The sequence below is a fragment of the Pongo abelii genome, chromosome 6 (genome assembly GCF_028885655.2).
Source record: "Pongo abelii isolate AG06213 chromosome 6, NHGRI_mPonAbe1-v2.0_pri, whole genome shotgun sequence".
Lineage (NCBI taxonomy): Eukaryota > Metazoa > Chordata > Mammalia > Primates > Hominidae > Pongo > Pongo abelii.
In genome coordinates this window covers 102,347,590-102,364,742 of record NC_071991.2, presented here as the reverse complement: position 1 = coordinate 102,364,742, position 17,153 = coordinate 102,347,590, and the positions used below count along the sequence as shown (strand labels likewise).

General features: G+C 46.1%; 1 protein-coding gene across 23 annotated transcripts in view; it reads left to right on the top strand.

Moving 5' to 3' along the window:
• Positions 1–17,153, top strand: part of ATXN7L1 (ataxin 7 like 1) — a 266,375-nt gene that overhangs the window by 228,350 nt on the left and 20,872 nt on the right. For all 23 annotated transcript variants that reach the window (XR_008527555.1, XR_008527549.1, XR_008527554.2 and 20 more), the window contains 3 exons: positions 3,259–3,542; positions 6,787–6,869; positions 7,747–8,003. Coding sequence is in view for 19 of the 23 variants with exons in the window: in XM_024250039.3 (XP_024105807.1) it covers positions 3,259–3,542; positions 6,787–6,869; positions 7,747–8,003 (624 nt within the window). In the remaining 4 variants the exon portion in view is untranslated. The remainder of the gene's footprint in view (positions 1–3,258; positions 3,543–6,786; positions 6,870–7,746; positions 8,004–17,153) is intronic.

Below are 17,153 nucleotides of genomic sequence, written 5' to 3'. Positions count from 1 at the left end.
TGGCCCCCCAAAATCCTGGGACTACAGGCATGAGCCACCATACCTGGCCAATATGTTTGGGTTTGGGGGGTGCCGGCGGGCTCAGGGGGTTCTTGCTCTGTTGCCAGGCTGGAGCGCAATAGCATGATGATAGCTCACTGTAACCTCAAACTCTTGAGCTCAAGCAATCCACCTGCAGCCACCTAAGTAACTAGGACTACAGGCACATGCCACCATGCCTGGCTAATTTTTATTTTTATTTTGTAGAGAATGGTCTCGCTATGTTGCCCAGGCTGGTCTCAAACTCCTAGGCTCAAGCAATCCTCCTACCTCAGCCTCCCAAAGAGCTAGGATTACAGGCATGAGCCACCACAACTGGCCACTGACACATTTTTTTTTCTTTTTTTTTTTTTTTTGAGACAGAGACTCGCTCTGTCACCCGGGTGGGAGTGCAGTGGCATGACCTCGGTGCACTGCAACCTCTGCCTCCTGGGTTCAAGTGATTCTCCCACCTTAGCCTCCTGAGTAGCTGGGATTACAGGCATGCACCACCATCCCTGGCTAATTTCTGTTTGTTTGTTTGTGGCGGAGTCTCGCTCTGTTGCCCAGGCTGTAGTGCAGTGGCACTATCTTTGCTCACTGTAAGCTCTGCCTCCCGGGTTCATGCCATTCTCCTGCCTCAGCCTCCCGAGTAGCTGGGACTACAGGCATCCGCCACCACGCCTGGCTCATTTTTTTTTCTTTCTTTTTTTTTTTTTTTTTGTATTTTTAGTAGAGACAGGGTTTCACCATGTTAGCCAGGATGGTCTTGATCTCCTGACCTCATGATCCGCCTGCCTCAGCCTCCCAAAGTGCTGGGATTACAGACGTGAGCCACCAGGTCTAGCCAATTTCTGTTTTTTTAGTAGAGACGGGGTTTCACCATGTTGGCCAGGCTGCTCTTGAACTCCTGACCTCAGGTGATCCACCCGCCTCAGCCTCCCAAAGTGCTGGGATTACAGGTGTGAGCCACCGAGCCCAGCCTCTGATCTGTATTTTTAAAGTCAGGTTTATTGAAGTATAATTTAGGTTGTAAGAGTTTTGTAATTTGCATTTTTTTTTAGTTTATACATGTAAAACATTTTTAATTGTGGTAAAATAAACAACGTAAAATTTACCATATTAACCATTTTTAATGTACATTTCAATAGTATTAAGTACATTCACACTGTTGTGCAACCAATCTCCAGAACTTTTTTTTCCATCTTGCAGAACTGAAAATCTATACAGCTGTTCAACGGGCATTAAAAAAAAAATGCCCATTCTCCCTTCCCCCATTCCCTGGCAACCACTGCTCTGCTTTCTGTCTCTATGAATTTGACTACTCCAGGTACCTCATATAAGTGGAATTATACAGTATTTGTCTTTTGTGACTGGCTTATTTCACTTAACATAATGTCTTCAAGGCTCCTGCCTGTGTCAGAATTTCCTTCCTTTTTAAAGCTGAATGATGCCACATTTTGCTTATCCATTCATCCATTGATGGTCACTTGGGCTTCCTCCACCTTTGGCTATTGTGAATAATGCTGCTATGAACATAGGTGTACAGATCTCTCTTCAGGACCCTGATTTCTTAACTTGTGGCTTTTTAAATGTGTCAAGGAATAAGCCTAGAAGAATTCTGTATCACATTGTTTTGCATCTTTTTATCATTTGGGAAAAATCAGGAATGCAGCACTAATTTCACCAGGTAATACCTGTCTGGCGTCTTGGTGTGCTCACTCTCAAAGGGTTTCTTGTGCCATTCTTCAGTGATATGGGAGTGCTTTGAGAATTGCCATTAAATAGAAAGGAGCAGCAGTTCAGCTCTATCTCAGAGATTGAGACACTCTGATCAGGGACGGAATTGGCAGTGGCAGGGTTTGTTACAAAAAACTGTCATTCTAGTTTCCCCTCACATGGGACTTGAAGCCCCACGTCACCCTTCCCCAGGCCAAGAAGATACGTGGTCCGAGGGAGAAGTCGATAATGTCCAGCCACAATCTATTCCACTGCTCTGTGCCCTTCTCACTGGCAAAGATCTGTAACAAACAGCTGGGATCCTATTTCAAAGTCATAAAAGGGGCAGGGGCTGAGAGGGGGCTAAAATAATTTCATGAACAAGTTGATCAAAGAAATAATCTCTGAATGAATCTTAGAGAAAGGAGAGCCAGCCAGCCAGCCATGTGGACAGATAAGATTCTTTTCCTGCCAAAAACAGCCCCTTTCCTGCCCTACATTGTCTGCAGGAATGTAAAAGCCATATTCTAGATCATTTTGCATTCAAATAGCTAAGTAGGCTTCACTCTCAGCTCAGAGATGACTGGGGAGCCCATGTTAGCATTCTCCCCTCCTGCCAGGAGGAAAGGGAATCTAGCTCAGGGACCAAAGCAAAGCTTATTCATCTCATCTTTTAAGACCCAGAGATGGAGTTCTCCACAGCCCCCCAGACACAGGTCCTTCAGCATTAAAGAAGCAGAGAAATCAAATGCACATCCCATACAGGAGAAATAGCAGGGAAGGGGGCTAAGGTGACAGATTCTGAAGAGTGAAGCACACCTTTGTGCTCTGCCTTCTTAAAATTCATCCTCTCACCTGCCAGCCTTGAGAATTGCCTATTTACATAACTAGCTGCCTAAAATGGAATATTGGATAATGCTACATGGCGGCTCACTCAATTTGAGCCCATCCCCAGGATGTGAGAGTGATCCAGAAGCCGTCCGACAGCACGCCGTGCAGCATGCTGGCCTGAAGCCATGCCTCCTTGTGGTGTGATCCTGTCAGCACTCCGGAGCTAAGCAGATGTCAGGCCTGATCCAGGCCAGGCTGGGGGACTAGCTGAGCAGCGGGGGGAGGGGGCGTGATTCAGCAGTGGCACACTGTCTTCAGGGGACAAACGGTATCTCTTCCTGAGCTTCACAGCAGGCACCTTGTTCTGCCTAAGGTGCTGTGTTGGAGATGGCCAACCTATAGGGCCCGGGAAGGGGGGAGTTGCAGGATCTATGGGGACAGCTCAGCACGGGTGGTAATCAGTCAGCCCTGATGCCACCCCTGGCACTGTGCCAGCCTTGCACCCCCTGTTGATCCTTTCCAGGGCACAGAACTCTCTCCCATCAAAACTGGACTCATGCTGCTTGCTTATAGAAGGAGTATAAATAAGTGATAAGGAAATGTTCTGATAATGATAAGCGGGTATGGTTCCTCAGCAGACTAGATGTATCAAAGAAGGCAATTGTGTGTGTTTGTTCATTTATTTTTCAGTGTTCCGGTTCCTGTAGTCAGTTTAGAGAAAATTCCTAACCTAGTGAAGGCAGATGGTGCCAATGTCAAAATGAACTCCACAACCACTACTGCAGTTTCTGCCTCCTCCACCTCATCCTCTGCCGTCTCCACCCCTCCTTTAATTAAGCCTGTCCTGATGTCCAAGTCAGTGCCACCTTCACCAGAGAAGATCTTAAATGGCAAAGGAATTCTGCCAACCACCATAGACAAGAAACACCAAAATGGCACCAAAAACAGCAACAAGCCTTACAGGAGACTTTCAGGTATGTGTCAGTGTCATCAGGGTCTGACTCATGATTAGACTGAAAGGGAGTTGCAGCCATAACCAAGGAGTGATGTGCTCTTATCATTAAGCAGGTCTGTTTCATTTTAAGGGGGATGCGGAGTTTACCTGCAAACAGGAACCCCACCTAAAAATGCAAGGGAAAACCAGGTCTCTTCTTCCCCGGGCAGATGAAGTCCCTCGCTCAGTTCAGTGCTTAGTGGGAGTTACCCTAGCAACCCAGGAGGCAGGGTGCTCTGCACCGACCTACTCTGTAGATTCCGAGGGTCTTGTGAGCAGGTGATTCTGTGTATCGGTATCATACAAACAGGTTGAACTAGCCTGGCTTCCATAGAAGCTTCACTGCTGGGAAGCTGGACAACGCACAGGGATCTCATGGTGCCTCAAGGCATGTGAGGGACAGCCCCACCAACAGCTGTGCTGCACAGGGACACACAGCCTCTGTCCTTTGGCCTCAGGAGTTTCCAGGTTGATTCTGCAGTTGGGTTTACAACTGTCTATCCCCCATAATCAGGTTGGAATTCCCAAACAGGAATGCTAGGGCTGGCAGTGCCGATAGGGTGCTGGGGCGGTCTCTTGTGGGTCTACTCCTTGGTTGTCTGAGCAGACACTTGGGGTGCCGGAAGAGGCACATGGGATGATGGTTATCTGTTAGAGGCCCCTATGTGGGTAATGTTTGCTTTGGATCGATCTGCTGTAGAACTAAACCTGGCAGTTTTTACTTTCTCCAAAAGACCAGGAGAAGCTATAAACTTCATAACTTCTTCACACATCATGGGCACTCCCTGATGGTGGCCAGAGAAAGTAAAATACAGTGACAGCCACCCTGTGACAGAGAAACTGTCCTCGGTTTAAGCTTGATTTTTAAGCACCCAAGGAATTGTGGGTAATTTTTATTGTCTACTCTGTATTTGTCTGTAGTTCTAGTTTTTCTGTCTTTCATCTGTAACTCTTTTAAAAATTATGTCTGAAAAGTCCCTCAAGCCCAAAGCATTCAAATAAAGCAGGCATTGTACCTTGCACATCTCTGCCTGCGCTGCTCACCCACTGTCAAGAGAGAAAGGCAGAGCCTGGTGCTCTCCCTAAGCACTGTGGGCCTCACGGTTCGGGCTGGAGCCCCCAGCACCTGGCTATTCCTGCATGGAAAGCTCGGTTTCGCTCTTCAGAGGTGGTGGCAACATCCCCAGAAAACCGGTAGGCGTGGGCACAGTGGCTGGAGGCCGAGGGGTCCTCGCCATAGCAGAAGCACGGCCTTGGCTTCCAGCCTGTAACCCCATCTGAAGTTGTTTGGGGATTTTTTTGCCGCGCATTGTTTTTGCATTTTGTGGGTTGTCTTGTCTCATCGGGTCTTTTGCTTGTTTCTGCCTCACTTTCACATTTGGCAGCCAGCTCCTACCCTCAGCCAACAGCCTGCTCAGCTCCAGGTCGACATGAGGCACTGGTGTGGGACCAGGCACAGGCCTGACTCTGACAGACCCAAGAAAAAACACCACACCAGGCAGCCTGGCCAGAGAGGGCTCCGAGCAAACCAGCATCTCCAGGCCTAGCAGGTTTTTTTTCTAAGTGAAGCTAAAAAAAAAAAAAAAGAGAGAGAGAGAGAAAAGGCAGACAAAAAACCAAAAAGGGGGGAGGCATTTTGGTAACCAGCCAGGGAATCTGTCATGGGTTTAGAGTAGTTTTCTTGTACACATCATCAGTAACACCACTGCAACCTCCCCATGACCCTCAAAGCTTTTGAAAATAGAATACATTCATTTATTATGTTATAATCTGAGCATTATTATATGCTCGGAGTTTACTCCACCAATTTCAGACAGTTTTCCAGCTAGGAACCTTTTTTGAGTTTGCAGCCATTCAAGGGTCTTAAGGAGGTACCACCAATTTCTGTACACCCTCTACCACCAGCAACACTGCTGCCAGTCTACCCACATGCCCAGAGGGCTGTGTCATTCCTGCTCTGCAGGACTTATGTGTTTGCTTAGTGCCTTCCAGAAACGGCACAGGCCATCCAAGAGGTGGAATTTTAAAGTCCAAAAGATCCTTAAGAGATCACCTACCCTGGGCAATATAGTGAGACCCTGTATCTACAAAAAATAACAAAATCAGGCAGGTGTGGTGGTGCATGCCTCTAGTTCCAGCTACTCAGGAGGTTGAGGCTTGAGCCCAGGAGGTCGAGGCTGCAGTGAGCCTTGTGATCCCACCACTGCACTTCAGCCTGGGTAACAGAGCGAGACCCTGTCTCAAAAAATAAAAATGAAAAAAAGAGATCACCTCACATCCTCTCATTTTTAAGGTGAGGACAGCATGATTGTCTTCCTGGCAGGGGTGAAGGACCCAAGATGGGTATAGAAAGAGCAGGCTCCTTAGAAGTAACCTCCACACAAGCTGTCCACAGTCAACTGGAAGGCAGGAGCTGGGGAAGCCTGGCCTCTCCGCACAGGCATCCTTCATCCCCGGGGGCAGCCTGCCCCGTTTTATTCCCACGTGAAGCATCAGACCCAGGGCAGTGGGGGCGGGGAGCAGCTGTGAGATTAGCAGGCCCTGCCCTCTCTGCACCTTCAAGTTCAGCCTTCTCCCCTGCCCCTGCCTGTAACACTGCTAGAGTGCCCCTCAATCAGGTAAATGGTGTTTGTGGTCAGCAAGGCTGTGTGCAAAGCCTGCGCCGAGGGCTTTGTCAAGCATGAGAGAGGCAGGTCATTCTGACATGTCAAGGAGTAATCTCCCACTTAAACATGGCTAAAACTAGCAGGAAGGCAGGAGCTGGAGTCAGGGTGTCTGTACTCCTGGAGCAGCCCAGGAAAGGGGCCGTTGGGTCTCAGGTGGCTCTCCCTGGTCTGCAGCCAGCTATGCCCAAATGCCAAGGACCTGTGGAACCATTGCAAGTAAAATAAAGCGTTAAGAGCATTAAGAGCAGCACGGCTCCTCTCCTTCCCTTCGGTGCCCGCTCCCGCCCTATTCCCTGAGCCTTGTGCTGCATTCGGCGTTGCTGCCGAAGCTAGACTTGGGAACTCTGGGTTCAGAGGGGAGCACCATTTTCCCCGAGCGGTTCTGGAAGCATTTTAGCAGCTGGTTGAGAAAACAAAACACAAAAAAACAAAAAACAGATTGCCTGACAATGTCTCACTTGTTGGTGCAAATGTGCATTTTTTTAAAAATGTAGTCTTAATGCCAAATCCTATTTAGTCTCCTTTTTTCTTATATTTTTTGTTTGTTTCTTAAACCAGAGAGAGAATTTGACCCAAATAAACACTGTGGAGTATTGGATCCCGAGACAAAGAAACCTTGCACAAGATCCCTCACCTGCAAGGTATTTCTCTTTCCATAAAAAATACTTCCTGCTCTCGCTGGGGCCTTTGTCGAAATGTTTGCATGCCACTCTCTGCACACGGCAGGGTGTGGAACCTCGACATGACCCCCAGCTGTTCTTTGTAAGGGAAATGCTTTCTTCTCGTCCATGGTAGCAGAGTGCCTGCCTCAAGCTGGCTGGCTTTTTAAGAAGGAAAAAAAAAAAAAAAAAACTAGGCTTCCCCTGTTACTTGTGAGGCCAGACAGTAAATTGTATTTATAGGCACTCACAGGCGGTTCTAAAGCCTGCTACGTTTTAATGTATGCAGGAGCAGCGGCGGCGGCGGCGGCGGCGGCGGCGGCAGCGCCCTGAAAGGCAGCCCTGGAGGGGAGGATGATATGCCGCGCCCCTGATCCAGCCACACCGGGGTGGCCAGGGGAACAGCTGACCCAAGGCGGCCGCCATTGGGTCGCCCAAAGCCCTGTATTTCATGCTGAACTGCTAGTGCTTCTTGGGATCAAGGCGATGGCCCTCTCTGCTTGGTGGCTCTGTTTGTCTGGGCCGAATCGAGCCTCCCACCTGCACCTGGATTAACTCTAGCATTCCCTCGCAGTTGCCTTTCATCAGAGAGGTTTTCATGGGTTCTGCGCTGAAGCTCGTCATCCTATGCCATTTTTTGGAGGAAGCTTTGGCTTCTTAACACCAGGAGTGTAGGGCATGGTTGCGTTCGTGTGGTCTCTGCCTCTTCCTAGCCACAGAACAGGAGCTGTTACCTTGAAGTTGACTTTTCAAGCACCTCTAAATTTCCATGAATTGCTATTTCTGAAATGGAGGGCCTGGGGAAGCAGGTTTATGTGCTGATCAAAGAGGCTGTGCTTTTCATTTCTCTTCTCCTTAGACACATTCGCTAAGCCATCGGAGGGCAGTCCCAGGCCGGAAAAAGCAATTTGACCTCCTCCTGGCAGAACATAAAGCCAAGTCCCGGGAAAAAGAAGTTAAAGATAAAGAGCATCTCCTGACTTCCACGAGGGAAATACTTCCAAGCCAATCCGGGCCGGCACAGGATTCTCTGCCAGGGTCTTCAGGGAGCTCTGGGCCAGAACCGAAAGTTGCATCCCCTGCAAAATCCAGACCACCTAACTCTGTACTTCCTAGGTAAGTACCACCTTGACGATAGAAGCCCTGAATGCTTGGTCAAGTGACTAGCTTGCTGGGTCTGTGGCATGTGGTCTGATTATTTGTTAAATGGAAGTCATAATAGTACTACTTCCTAAGGCAGTAGTAAAGTTTAAATGAGATAATGTACATAAGAGGCCCAGCCCAGTGCCTGCCACAGAGTGTTCAACAGATTTTACTGTTGTCATCATTATTATCATCACTGCTATCATCATTGTCAGCAGCAGCGGACTTCATGGCAGACTAGCAGAACTTATATCAGACAGTGTGTGTTTTTACACAGCAAGAGTAAGCTGGAAATAAATACCTGGAACTGTGACACATCAGCCACCAGGTGACTTCCTGGCTGCCTGGGTTTTTATATTAGTTGACGATTCCTGGAGCGGAGTAGGGAAACCCAGGTGGATAGGTGAGTGGAGTAGGGAAACCCAGGTGGACAGGTCGTTAGCACCTCTTAGACGCACACTGCACCATGCTAGTCCAGTTGCCATGATATTTGTTTCCCACGTTCTCCTATCATCGGGATGAAAGGGGAAATTGGCATAGCAGAGGTTGTTTGTCCTTACGTGTCCCTCCACACCAGGAAAGCTACTCTTCTGGGCCACCTGTTTGGGGTTCTGTGTGGTTGTCCTGGACAGAAAGGAAAAAATAGAAAACAGAATTAACACTCATTTGGATTAAAAGTAATTTAAAATCCATGCATGTCCATTTTGATGGGCAGCAGCTCAATTCCCAAATAATGGGACAGAGAACCACTTATTCAAAAATATTTATTGAGTGCTCGCTCCATAAGCAAGATTCCATGTTAGGTACTCTCAGGCAGGGGTACAGAGATTAATGAAGCTAGACCCCGCTTTTCAGGAATTTAGAGTTTAAAAAAATGAGGTAAGAATCAAGTATCCATAATTTTTATAAAAAGGAAACATTAATAATACTCAGTGAGAAGTGCAGATAACGGTATTATCTGATGTTTTTTATGCATACAGTGTGAATCTCAACGGGTAGCAAATAGGCTTTAAGAGGACATAGTCATAAAAGAAGGGGAGGGAGTTGATTTTTAAAGCAAAAACAAATATTTGATAGCAGTCGCTCCTGATCTGCCAGGCTCTCACCCTGATGCCTTCCATGTTGGTGCAAGCCTGACCTAGTTTGACAGCCAGAGTCCCTCTGTCATTATGGCCGAGCTCAGCCTCAGGCGTTCAGGAGGACGCGGTCAGATGGAATTGCCATCCCCAACACTTCCATCATGCTCACCATCGTGGCGTTACTGTCGCCGTTGACTTGCTACTTTCCTGGCCACCCCTCACTTTGCAAGATCATTTTATAATGACTTCTCACTGTCATGTGGGGTGTTGGTTAAGGATATTCCCCTTGTTTTAGAGTTGAGGCAACAATTCCGTTCCAAACTTCTGGAAGGGGCTTGCATTCTATATACAGCGACTTTTAAACTTCTTTGTAGCTATCGAACATTTTCATTCCAGCACAACCTTATTATAGGTACGTGATAGGAAAGTAGACTTGCCTCCACCTGAAGCCGGCTAAGCTCACACATGTACCCAGAGCCATTGTCCCCCACACCCTCTCAAGGATCTCCTTGGGTTCCCCAAGGACTCCAAGGAACCCAGTTTGAAAGCCTTCTTTGATTATACAAATTTCCATCTATTTTTGACTGATGGAGGCACTTCTCACCAAGCAGTGGTACCTGGCTTAACAGAGAAACAAGGGAGCAGCCGTTAAAGAATAAAACAGTGGAGCCTGAAGGATCTGCTCTGACTGTTCCTTTTGGGTTTAATTTTCAGGGGAATGTTCATCTATAGAGAAATGCCAGCTGTTTGTGTTCTCTTAAGGAAGCAGAAAAGGATGGGTGAGGTTAATCAGCGAAAAGAATGTTTCTGGAAAAGAAGTTGGGGGGGCAGAGGAACACATTACACATGTTAGTAACAGAATCTTTTTTTTTTTTTTTTTTTTTTTTTTTGAGACGGAGTTTCATTCTGTGGCCCCGGCTGGAGTGCAGTGGCGCGATCTCGGCTCACTGCAGCCTCCGCCTCCCGGGTTCCACCAGTTCTCCTGCCTCAGCCTCCCAAGTAGCTGGGATTACAGGCGTGTGCCACCATGCCTGGCTAATTTTTGTATTTTTAGTAGAGATGGGGTTTCACCATGTTGGCCAAGTGGGTCTCGAACTCCTAACCTCAGGTGATTTGCCCACCTTGGCCTCCCAAAGTGCTGACATTACAGGCATGAGCCACCGTACCCGGCCCACAGAGTCATCTTTGAGGATGCTTTTCAAGATTGAGATAGGCATCAGAAAACTCAGGGGTGAGCTCTTTTCCAAAGTTAATCAGGAAAATGTCCTGCACTTATTTTAGTTTAGGACAAGATCCCCTGCAATTGAAGATTGAACAGGCATGATCAGAGTAGAATATTGTAATCACACAAAACTTACAAAAACATTGCTTTACTCATATTGATGTATATATAATAGATGTTTCATCTACACAGATTATCTGTACTTGGCAAAAAAAAAAAAAAAAAACTGTCGCACATGAATGGAATTTATTGTCATCCCCTCCCACTTGTGAATTCCCTTTGTGGGAAATGCTAACCTGTGTGAATTTATTTCATACGTATCTTTTCGTTAACCTTGAAAATATTTTAGTTCTCATATTCTTACATTGCAACCCATTCTTGTCAGGGATTGCTAAAAAAGGAACTTGAGTCTAGAATTAGAAAAGTTAAAGTTAGATAACAAGGGTTGGAATGGGATTTGAAGTGGAAGTCTCAACTCCGTGCCTACTAACTAGGTAAGCTTGGTCATGGTTCTTAGCCTGTCTCGCCTCAGATTGCTCATCTGTACAATGGAGCTAATCAGAGTGAAGTGAGAAACTACCAAGCACATAAGAAGCAGTCCATGGACGGTAGCTGTTAGTGAGTGGGAGGGGCACTCCACGCGAAGGCGAAGGCAGTGAATGCCGGCCTTGACACTGCCTGGTTTCCATATGCCTGCCCTCCGTGCTTCTGCCCCCAGCCCGAGGGGCCTGGAATAACACACTCATATGTTCAGTTTATTTGCCTCCAACTCTAAAGGAACATATTGCTTGTTCCAAAAAGCCCGAGGGTTGTGGATGACTAGCCCAGCCAAACCCACCGGGACTGTTGGAAAGGGCAAAGAGGGTTGGGCTCTGACAAGCCAGGCTGAGAGCCCACAGGAAGCTGGTGCCACAAAATCTGGGCACAGTCCCCTCTGTCTCATAGATGCTTACACATGCAGTCTAAAGTATAAAAGGGCAAACTTAGCTAATCTTAGACCGACGAGGGCAGTGTGGAGACAGGCAGAAGGTCTTAGATTCCTGACAAAGGGCAGGGATGAGTCTGGGGTAAAAGCAAATTCTGTTCCGTTCTGTATGTCATTAGGATAGTGATGTTGCCACACTGCAAGCCAATTCTCTCTTTTTTTTTTTTTTTTTTTTCTCTGTAGAGACAGAGTCTCACTATGTTGCCCAGGCTGGTCTTGAACTCCTGGGCTCAAGCAATCCTCTTGCCTTGGCCTCTCCAAGTGCTGGGATTACAGGCATGAGCTGCTGCGCCCCGCCTTATTCTCTCCCTAATTTCTTATATATTCATCCCTGTGCTGTTTCTACATCTGTTTCTCAGTCTGGGGGGCTTTGAGGTTATACAGACAGGCACAAAACCCCTCCATTTCTTATTAGCTTTATAATAGTTTCTTCATCTGAGGCCAGGCACAGTGGCTCACGTATGTAATCCCAATATTTAGGAAGGCAGAAGTGGGAGAGTAGCTTGAGCCCAGGAATTCGAGAGCAGCCTTGGCAACATAGCGAGACCCCATTTTCCACCAAAAGGGAAAAAAAATTCTCATCTAAGAAAGGCAGATACTAATTTACTCACCTAAGGTGGCTGGAATAAGACCCAAGCTGGTTCCAGTGAACTCCTTCCCACCAGGTGTCACCCTGGAGTGCAGCAATCAGAGCTAAAAGGTCCTGAAAGCATCCACCACTATATCACCTCCAGGAGGCTGTATGCACCCTGAGGGAAATGAGCCCAAAAAGGAAATGATGCGGAGCTCCCTCCTCCTGGTGTGTGTGCACACACGAGCACACCATCATGTGTCCCTGTTTCTCCCTTTGCTCCCACAGCCAGTTGTGGGCTAGAGCACAGCTTTCACACTCAGCTTAATCCCCAGGAATCTTCCACTCATCTCCTTCTCTCTTTTATCTGGCAACTGGAACTTATTATGGAGTGTTTCAGCCAATTTTCTTCTTAATTACACTGCTTTTTTTGTTGTTATTGTTGTTTTGAGACAGAGTCTCTCCCCTGTCACCCAGGCTGGAGAGCAGTGTCGTGATCTCGGCTCATGGCAACCTCCACCTCCCGGGTTCAAGCGATTTTCCTGCCTCAGCCTCCCGAGTAGCTGGGATTACAAGTGCCCACCACCATAGGCTGGCTAATTTTTGTATTTTTAGTAGAGATGGGGGGTTTCACCATGTTGGCCAGGCTGGTCTCGAACTCCTGACCTCGGGTGATCCACCCAGTTCAGCCTCCCAAACTGCTGGGATTACAGGCATGAGCCACCGCACCCAGCCTGCATTTTTTAAAATCAGAGTGAGATAGGCACATAGTTCAAAAATTAAACTGTGCTTAAATAATTAGAATGAAACCAGTTCTTGCCATCCTGGAACATGTCTTTGCTCTTTCTGTGTTCAAGCGCCTGTTTCCTGGATCCAAGTGACTGCCTCCTTCTTAGTTCATGCCTTTAAATTTTGATGAAGTACCTCCTTCATTAGCTTCCTGTGAAAAGATGTGTGGGAGGTCAATATTTAGAATCCTTGCACACTTGAAAATATTTTTATTCTACTCTCACACTTAAATTAATAATCTATTTGAGTATATAACTGGATTGAAAATCATTTCCCTACAGAATTTTGAAGACATTTTTTCATTGACTTGTAGCATTGAAAATTTTATCAAGAAGTTTAATATTATTCTGATTATCATTTCTTTGCACACATCCAGTTTTTTTTCTCTGAAGCCTGGGGGCTCTGAAAGTTCACACAGTAGTCACTCTTTTTTTTTTTTTTTTTTTTTTTTTTTTTTTTTAAAGACAAGGCTACATTCTGTAACCCAGGCTGGAGTGCAGTGGTACAATCATAGCTTATCTCGGCTTCAAATTCCTGGGTTCAAATGATCCTCCCACCTCAGTCTCCCAAGTACCTGGGACTACAGGTGCAAGCCACTGCCCCTGGCTAATTTTTTTATTTTTTTACAGAGACAGGGTCTTGCTGTGTTGCCCAGGCTGATCTTGAACATCTGGGCTCAAGCAATCTGCCCTCAGCCTCCCAAAGTGCTGGGATTACAGATGTGAACCACTGCACTCAGCTGATCACTCTTGATGTAGCTCATTTTCATTCATCATACTGGGTACTCAGTAGCTCATTCAATCTGGAGATACTTATCCTCTCCTGGGATGTTTTCCTGTGTTACATCTTGGATAATTTTCTCCCCACTATTGTCTTTATTCTTTCTTTCTTGACTTTCTATTAATTGGATGTTGGACCTTTAGCTCTCTTACCTCTTTTTGTCTCTTAATCTCCTTGTTCTACTTTCTGAAATATTTTCTTTGACTTTATCTTCAGAAATGGTATTTTAAATCATTTATGATGCTTTCCTATTTTTTAGGATCTGGATCTCTTTATCTGGTTGTTTCTTACACTGTACCACAAGATACTATCGTTTTTCAGAGGTAATAACATCCTAATATCTTTGAAGATAAGTTTTTTAGTTTTTTCTCTTTCCATCATCGTCTTAGTTTTTTCCAGGTTTGTTTCCTTCCTGTGTTCATGTCTTTGATGTTTGGTTGGGCAGTCTCACACTGGGGATGCTCCAGCAGTGTTGGGCCATCCCTAACCATGCACATTTGGAAGAGAGGCTGTAACAGCCTAATTGGAAGTCTATGTGTGAGGTTGTTGACCAAAATTTGTCTGATCACCACTCAGCCTTTTGTTTGAGGATTCCCAAAGGCAAGATCTGGAAGCCTTCTCTGGGGCCATTCAGTTTCTCAAAGATAGAAGCCTGACTGGTGATGTGCCTAGCAATAGGCATTCTGGAAGCCCTGACTAGAAATGGCCCACAGTTCCACTGTGTCCAGCCCTGTGCCTCACTCCTACTCTGCGCTCAGCCTGATGGCCCCGTGTCTAGAATCTCTCCAGTTCAACTTCTCTGGCAAGTAAACCTTTGCTCTCTTGTTAGCAAGTTTATTGTCGTTGGCCAGGTGTGATGGCTCATGCCTATAATCCTAGCACTTTGAGAGGCTGCAGGAGGCGGATCACTTGAGGCCAGGAATTCGAGACCAGCCTGGCCAACATGGTGAAACCCTGCCTCTACTAAAAATACAAAAATTAGCTGGGTGTGGTGGCACACGCCTGTGATCCCACCTACTCGGCAGGCTGAGGCAGGAGAATTGCTTGAACCCAGGAGGCAAAGGTTGCAATGAGCCGAGATGGCACCACTGCACTCTAGCCTGGGCAACAAAGCGAGACTCCAGAAAGTTTATTGGGGTACAGAAGAGGGTGTCCTGGCAGAAATGGTGATAACTCATCATCTGGTTGTGTGAGGTGGTAGACATGACCTTTAGGTCCAATTGCCATGTATTAAGACCTTTAACTCTTGAGCTGTATTTAGTCCTCACCTCACCTATGACTTTTGCAGCTCTAGGAATGTCCTAGAGGTGCCCAGCTTCTTGGAGATTCTATAGTAGGTCAGTTCCTTTCCCGTTAGTTAATACTTCTCCAGCCACATCCTGTTTTCTTAATGTTAAAATCTCATATGCTTGTATCAGTTAGGATGCTTCAGGTGCAAGTAGCAGAAAACATAGTTTACCATACATTTAAATAATTAGGAAACTACCGCATGCTACATAAGGTCCAGAGGTGGAGGAGCACCAGTCCCCAGCCATCAGAGATTGACTCGCCGTCACAGCCCTTCTTTTATTCCACCCTCTTCAGTCTTTTGGCTTCATCCTCAAAGTCCTATAGCAAAATGACTGTAGCAATTCCAGGCACATGCAGATATAACAAGGTCCAGATGAAGCTGAGGACCACCTTTCCTGTGTGTCTCTTTTGTTTTTGTTTTTGTTTTTTTCTTAATAAACTTCATGTTTTAGAGGAGTTTTCGTTTCCCAGCAAAATTGAGCAGAAGGCACACATGTTTCCTATATACCTCCTGCCCACACATGCATAGCCTCCCTCCGCCACTATCAACATCCCCCACCAGAGCCTTGTGTCTCTTTTATTTATTTATTTATTTTGAGACAGTGTCTCACTCTGTCCCCCAGGCAAGAGTGCAGTGGCATGATCTCAGCGCAACCTCTGCTTCCCAGGCTCAAGCAATCCTCCCACCTTAGCCTCCTGAGTAGCTGGGACTATAGGTGCTTGTCACCAGGCCTGGCTAATTTGTGTATTTTTTATAGAGATGGGGCTTCACCGTGTTGCCCAGGCTGGATGCCTCTTTTTAAAAGTGAGAAAAAGCATTCCAAAAGCCCTCTACCCCAAAAAATAATTTTTAAAAAATTTCTCATGTCCTTTTCTAAACCAATCGTTAGCAAGCAAAATGAGAGATTCCTATTATTGGTTTAGGAGTTAAATGGATGTTAGGAAGTCATCGTCGTAAGTGTCACCACATTTCTGCTGATCTCATTGTTCTTTAAAGCTAATGCCTTTTTTATCTCTTTACTGTTATTTTAGTAAGATTTTGGAAGAGAGAAGAGAGAAATATGTGTGATCCATCTGCCCTGTTTAACAGGAAGTTCTTCACATTTCCATGCTCATGGCAGCATTATGGCCAAGATATGGAAACAACCTAAGTGTTCATTGAGGGATAAATGCAGATATATATAATATTTCAGCCTGGTGCAGTGGCTCACACCTGTAATCCTAGCACTTTGGGAGGCTGAGGTGGGCGGATCACTTGAGGTCAAGAGTTCAAGACTAGCCTGGCCAACATGGTGAAACCCCGTCTCTACTAAAAATAAAAAAATTAGCCAGGTGTGGTGTATGCCTGTAATCCCAGCTACTTGGGAGGCTGAGGCAGGAGAATCACTTGAACCTGGGAGGTGGAGGTTGCAGTGAGCCAAGATTGCACCACTATACTCCAGCCTGGGTGAAGAAGTGAGACTGTGTCTCAGAAAAAATAATAAGGCCGGGCACGGGGGCCTACATCTGTAATCCCAGCACTTTGGGAGGCTGAGGCGGGTGGATCACTTGAGATCAGGAGTTTGAGACCAGCCTGGTTAACATGGCTTAATCCCATCTCTACTAAAAATACAAAAAAATTAGCCGGGCATGGTGGCAGGTGCCTGTAGTCCCAGCTACTCAGGAGGCTGAGGCAGGAGAATCACTTGAACCCAGAAGGCGGAGGTTGCATTGAGCCAAGATCACGCCACTGCACTCCAGCCTGGGTGACAGAGGGAGACTCCATCTCCAAAAAAAAAATAAATAAGTAACAATAATAATACTTATATATATATATATAAAGAAATGTTATTTAACAATCAAAGAAGAAGGACATCCTGCCATCTTCAACAACATGGATGAACTTGAGAGCATTATGCTAAGTGAAATCAGACAGAGAATGACAACTACTGTATGATTTCAGTTACAGGTGGAATCTAAAAAAGCCAAATTCACAGAGAGAGTAGAGTGCCAGTTGTTTGAGGCTAAGGGTTGGGAGAAATGGGGAGATATTGGACAACTTTCAGTTACAAGATGAATACGTTCTGGGGATCTAATCTCCAGCATGGTGACTCTAGTTAATAATACTGTATTATGTACTTGAAATTTGCTAAATAAGTAGATGTTAAGCAAATTTCACTGGGCTCAGTGGCTCATGCCTATAGTCCCAGATACTTGGGAGGCTGAGGTGGGAAGATCCTGTGAGCCCAGGAGTTCCTGTGAATACAGTGAGTGATTGCTCCACTGCACTCCAGCTTGGGAGGCAGAGAGAGACCGTGTCTCTAAAAAATAAAAATAAAAAGTGTTCTCACCATGGAAAAAAAAAAACCGGTAACTGTGAGGTGACATATGTTAGCTAACCTGTGGTAATCATTTTACAATGTACACA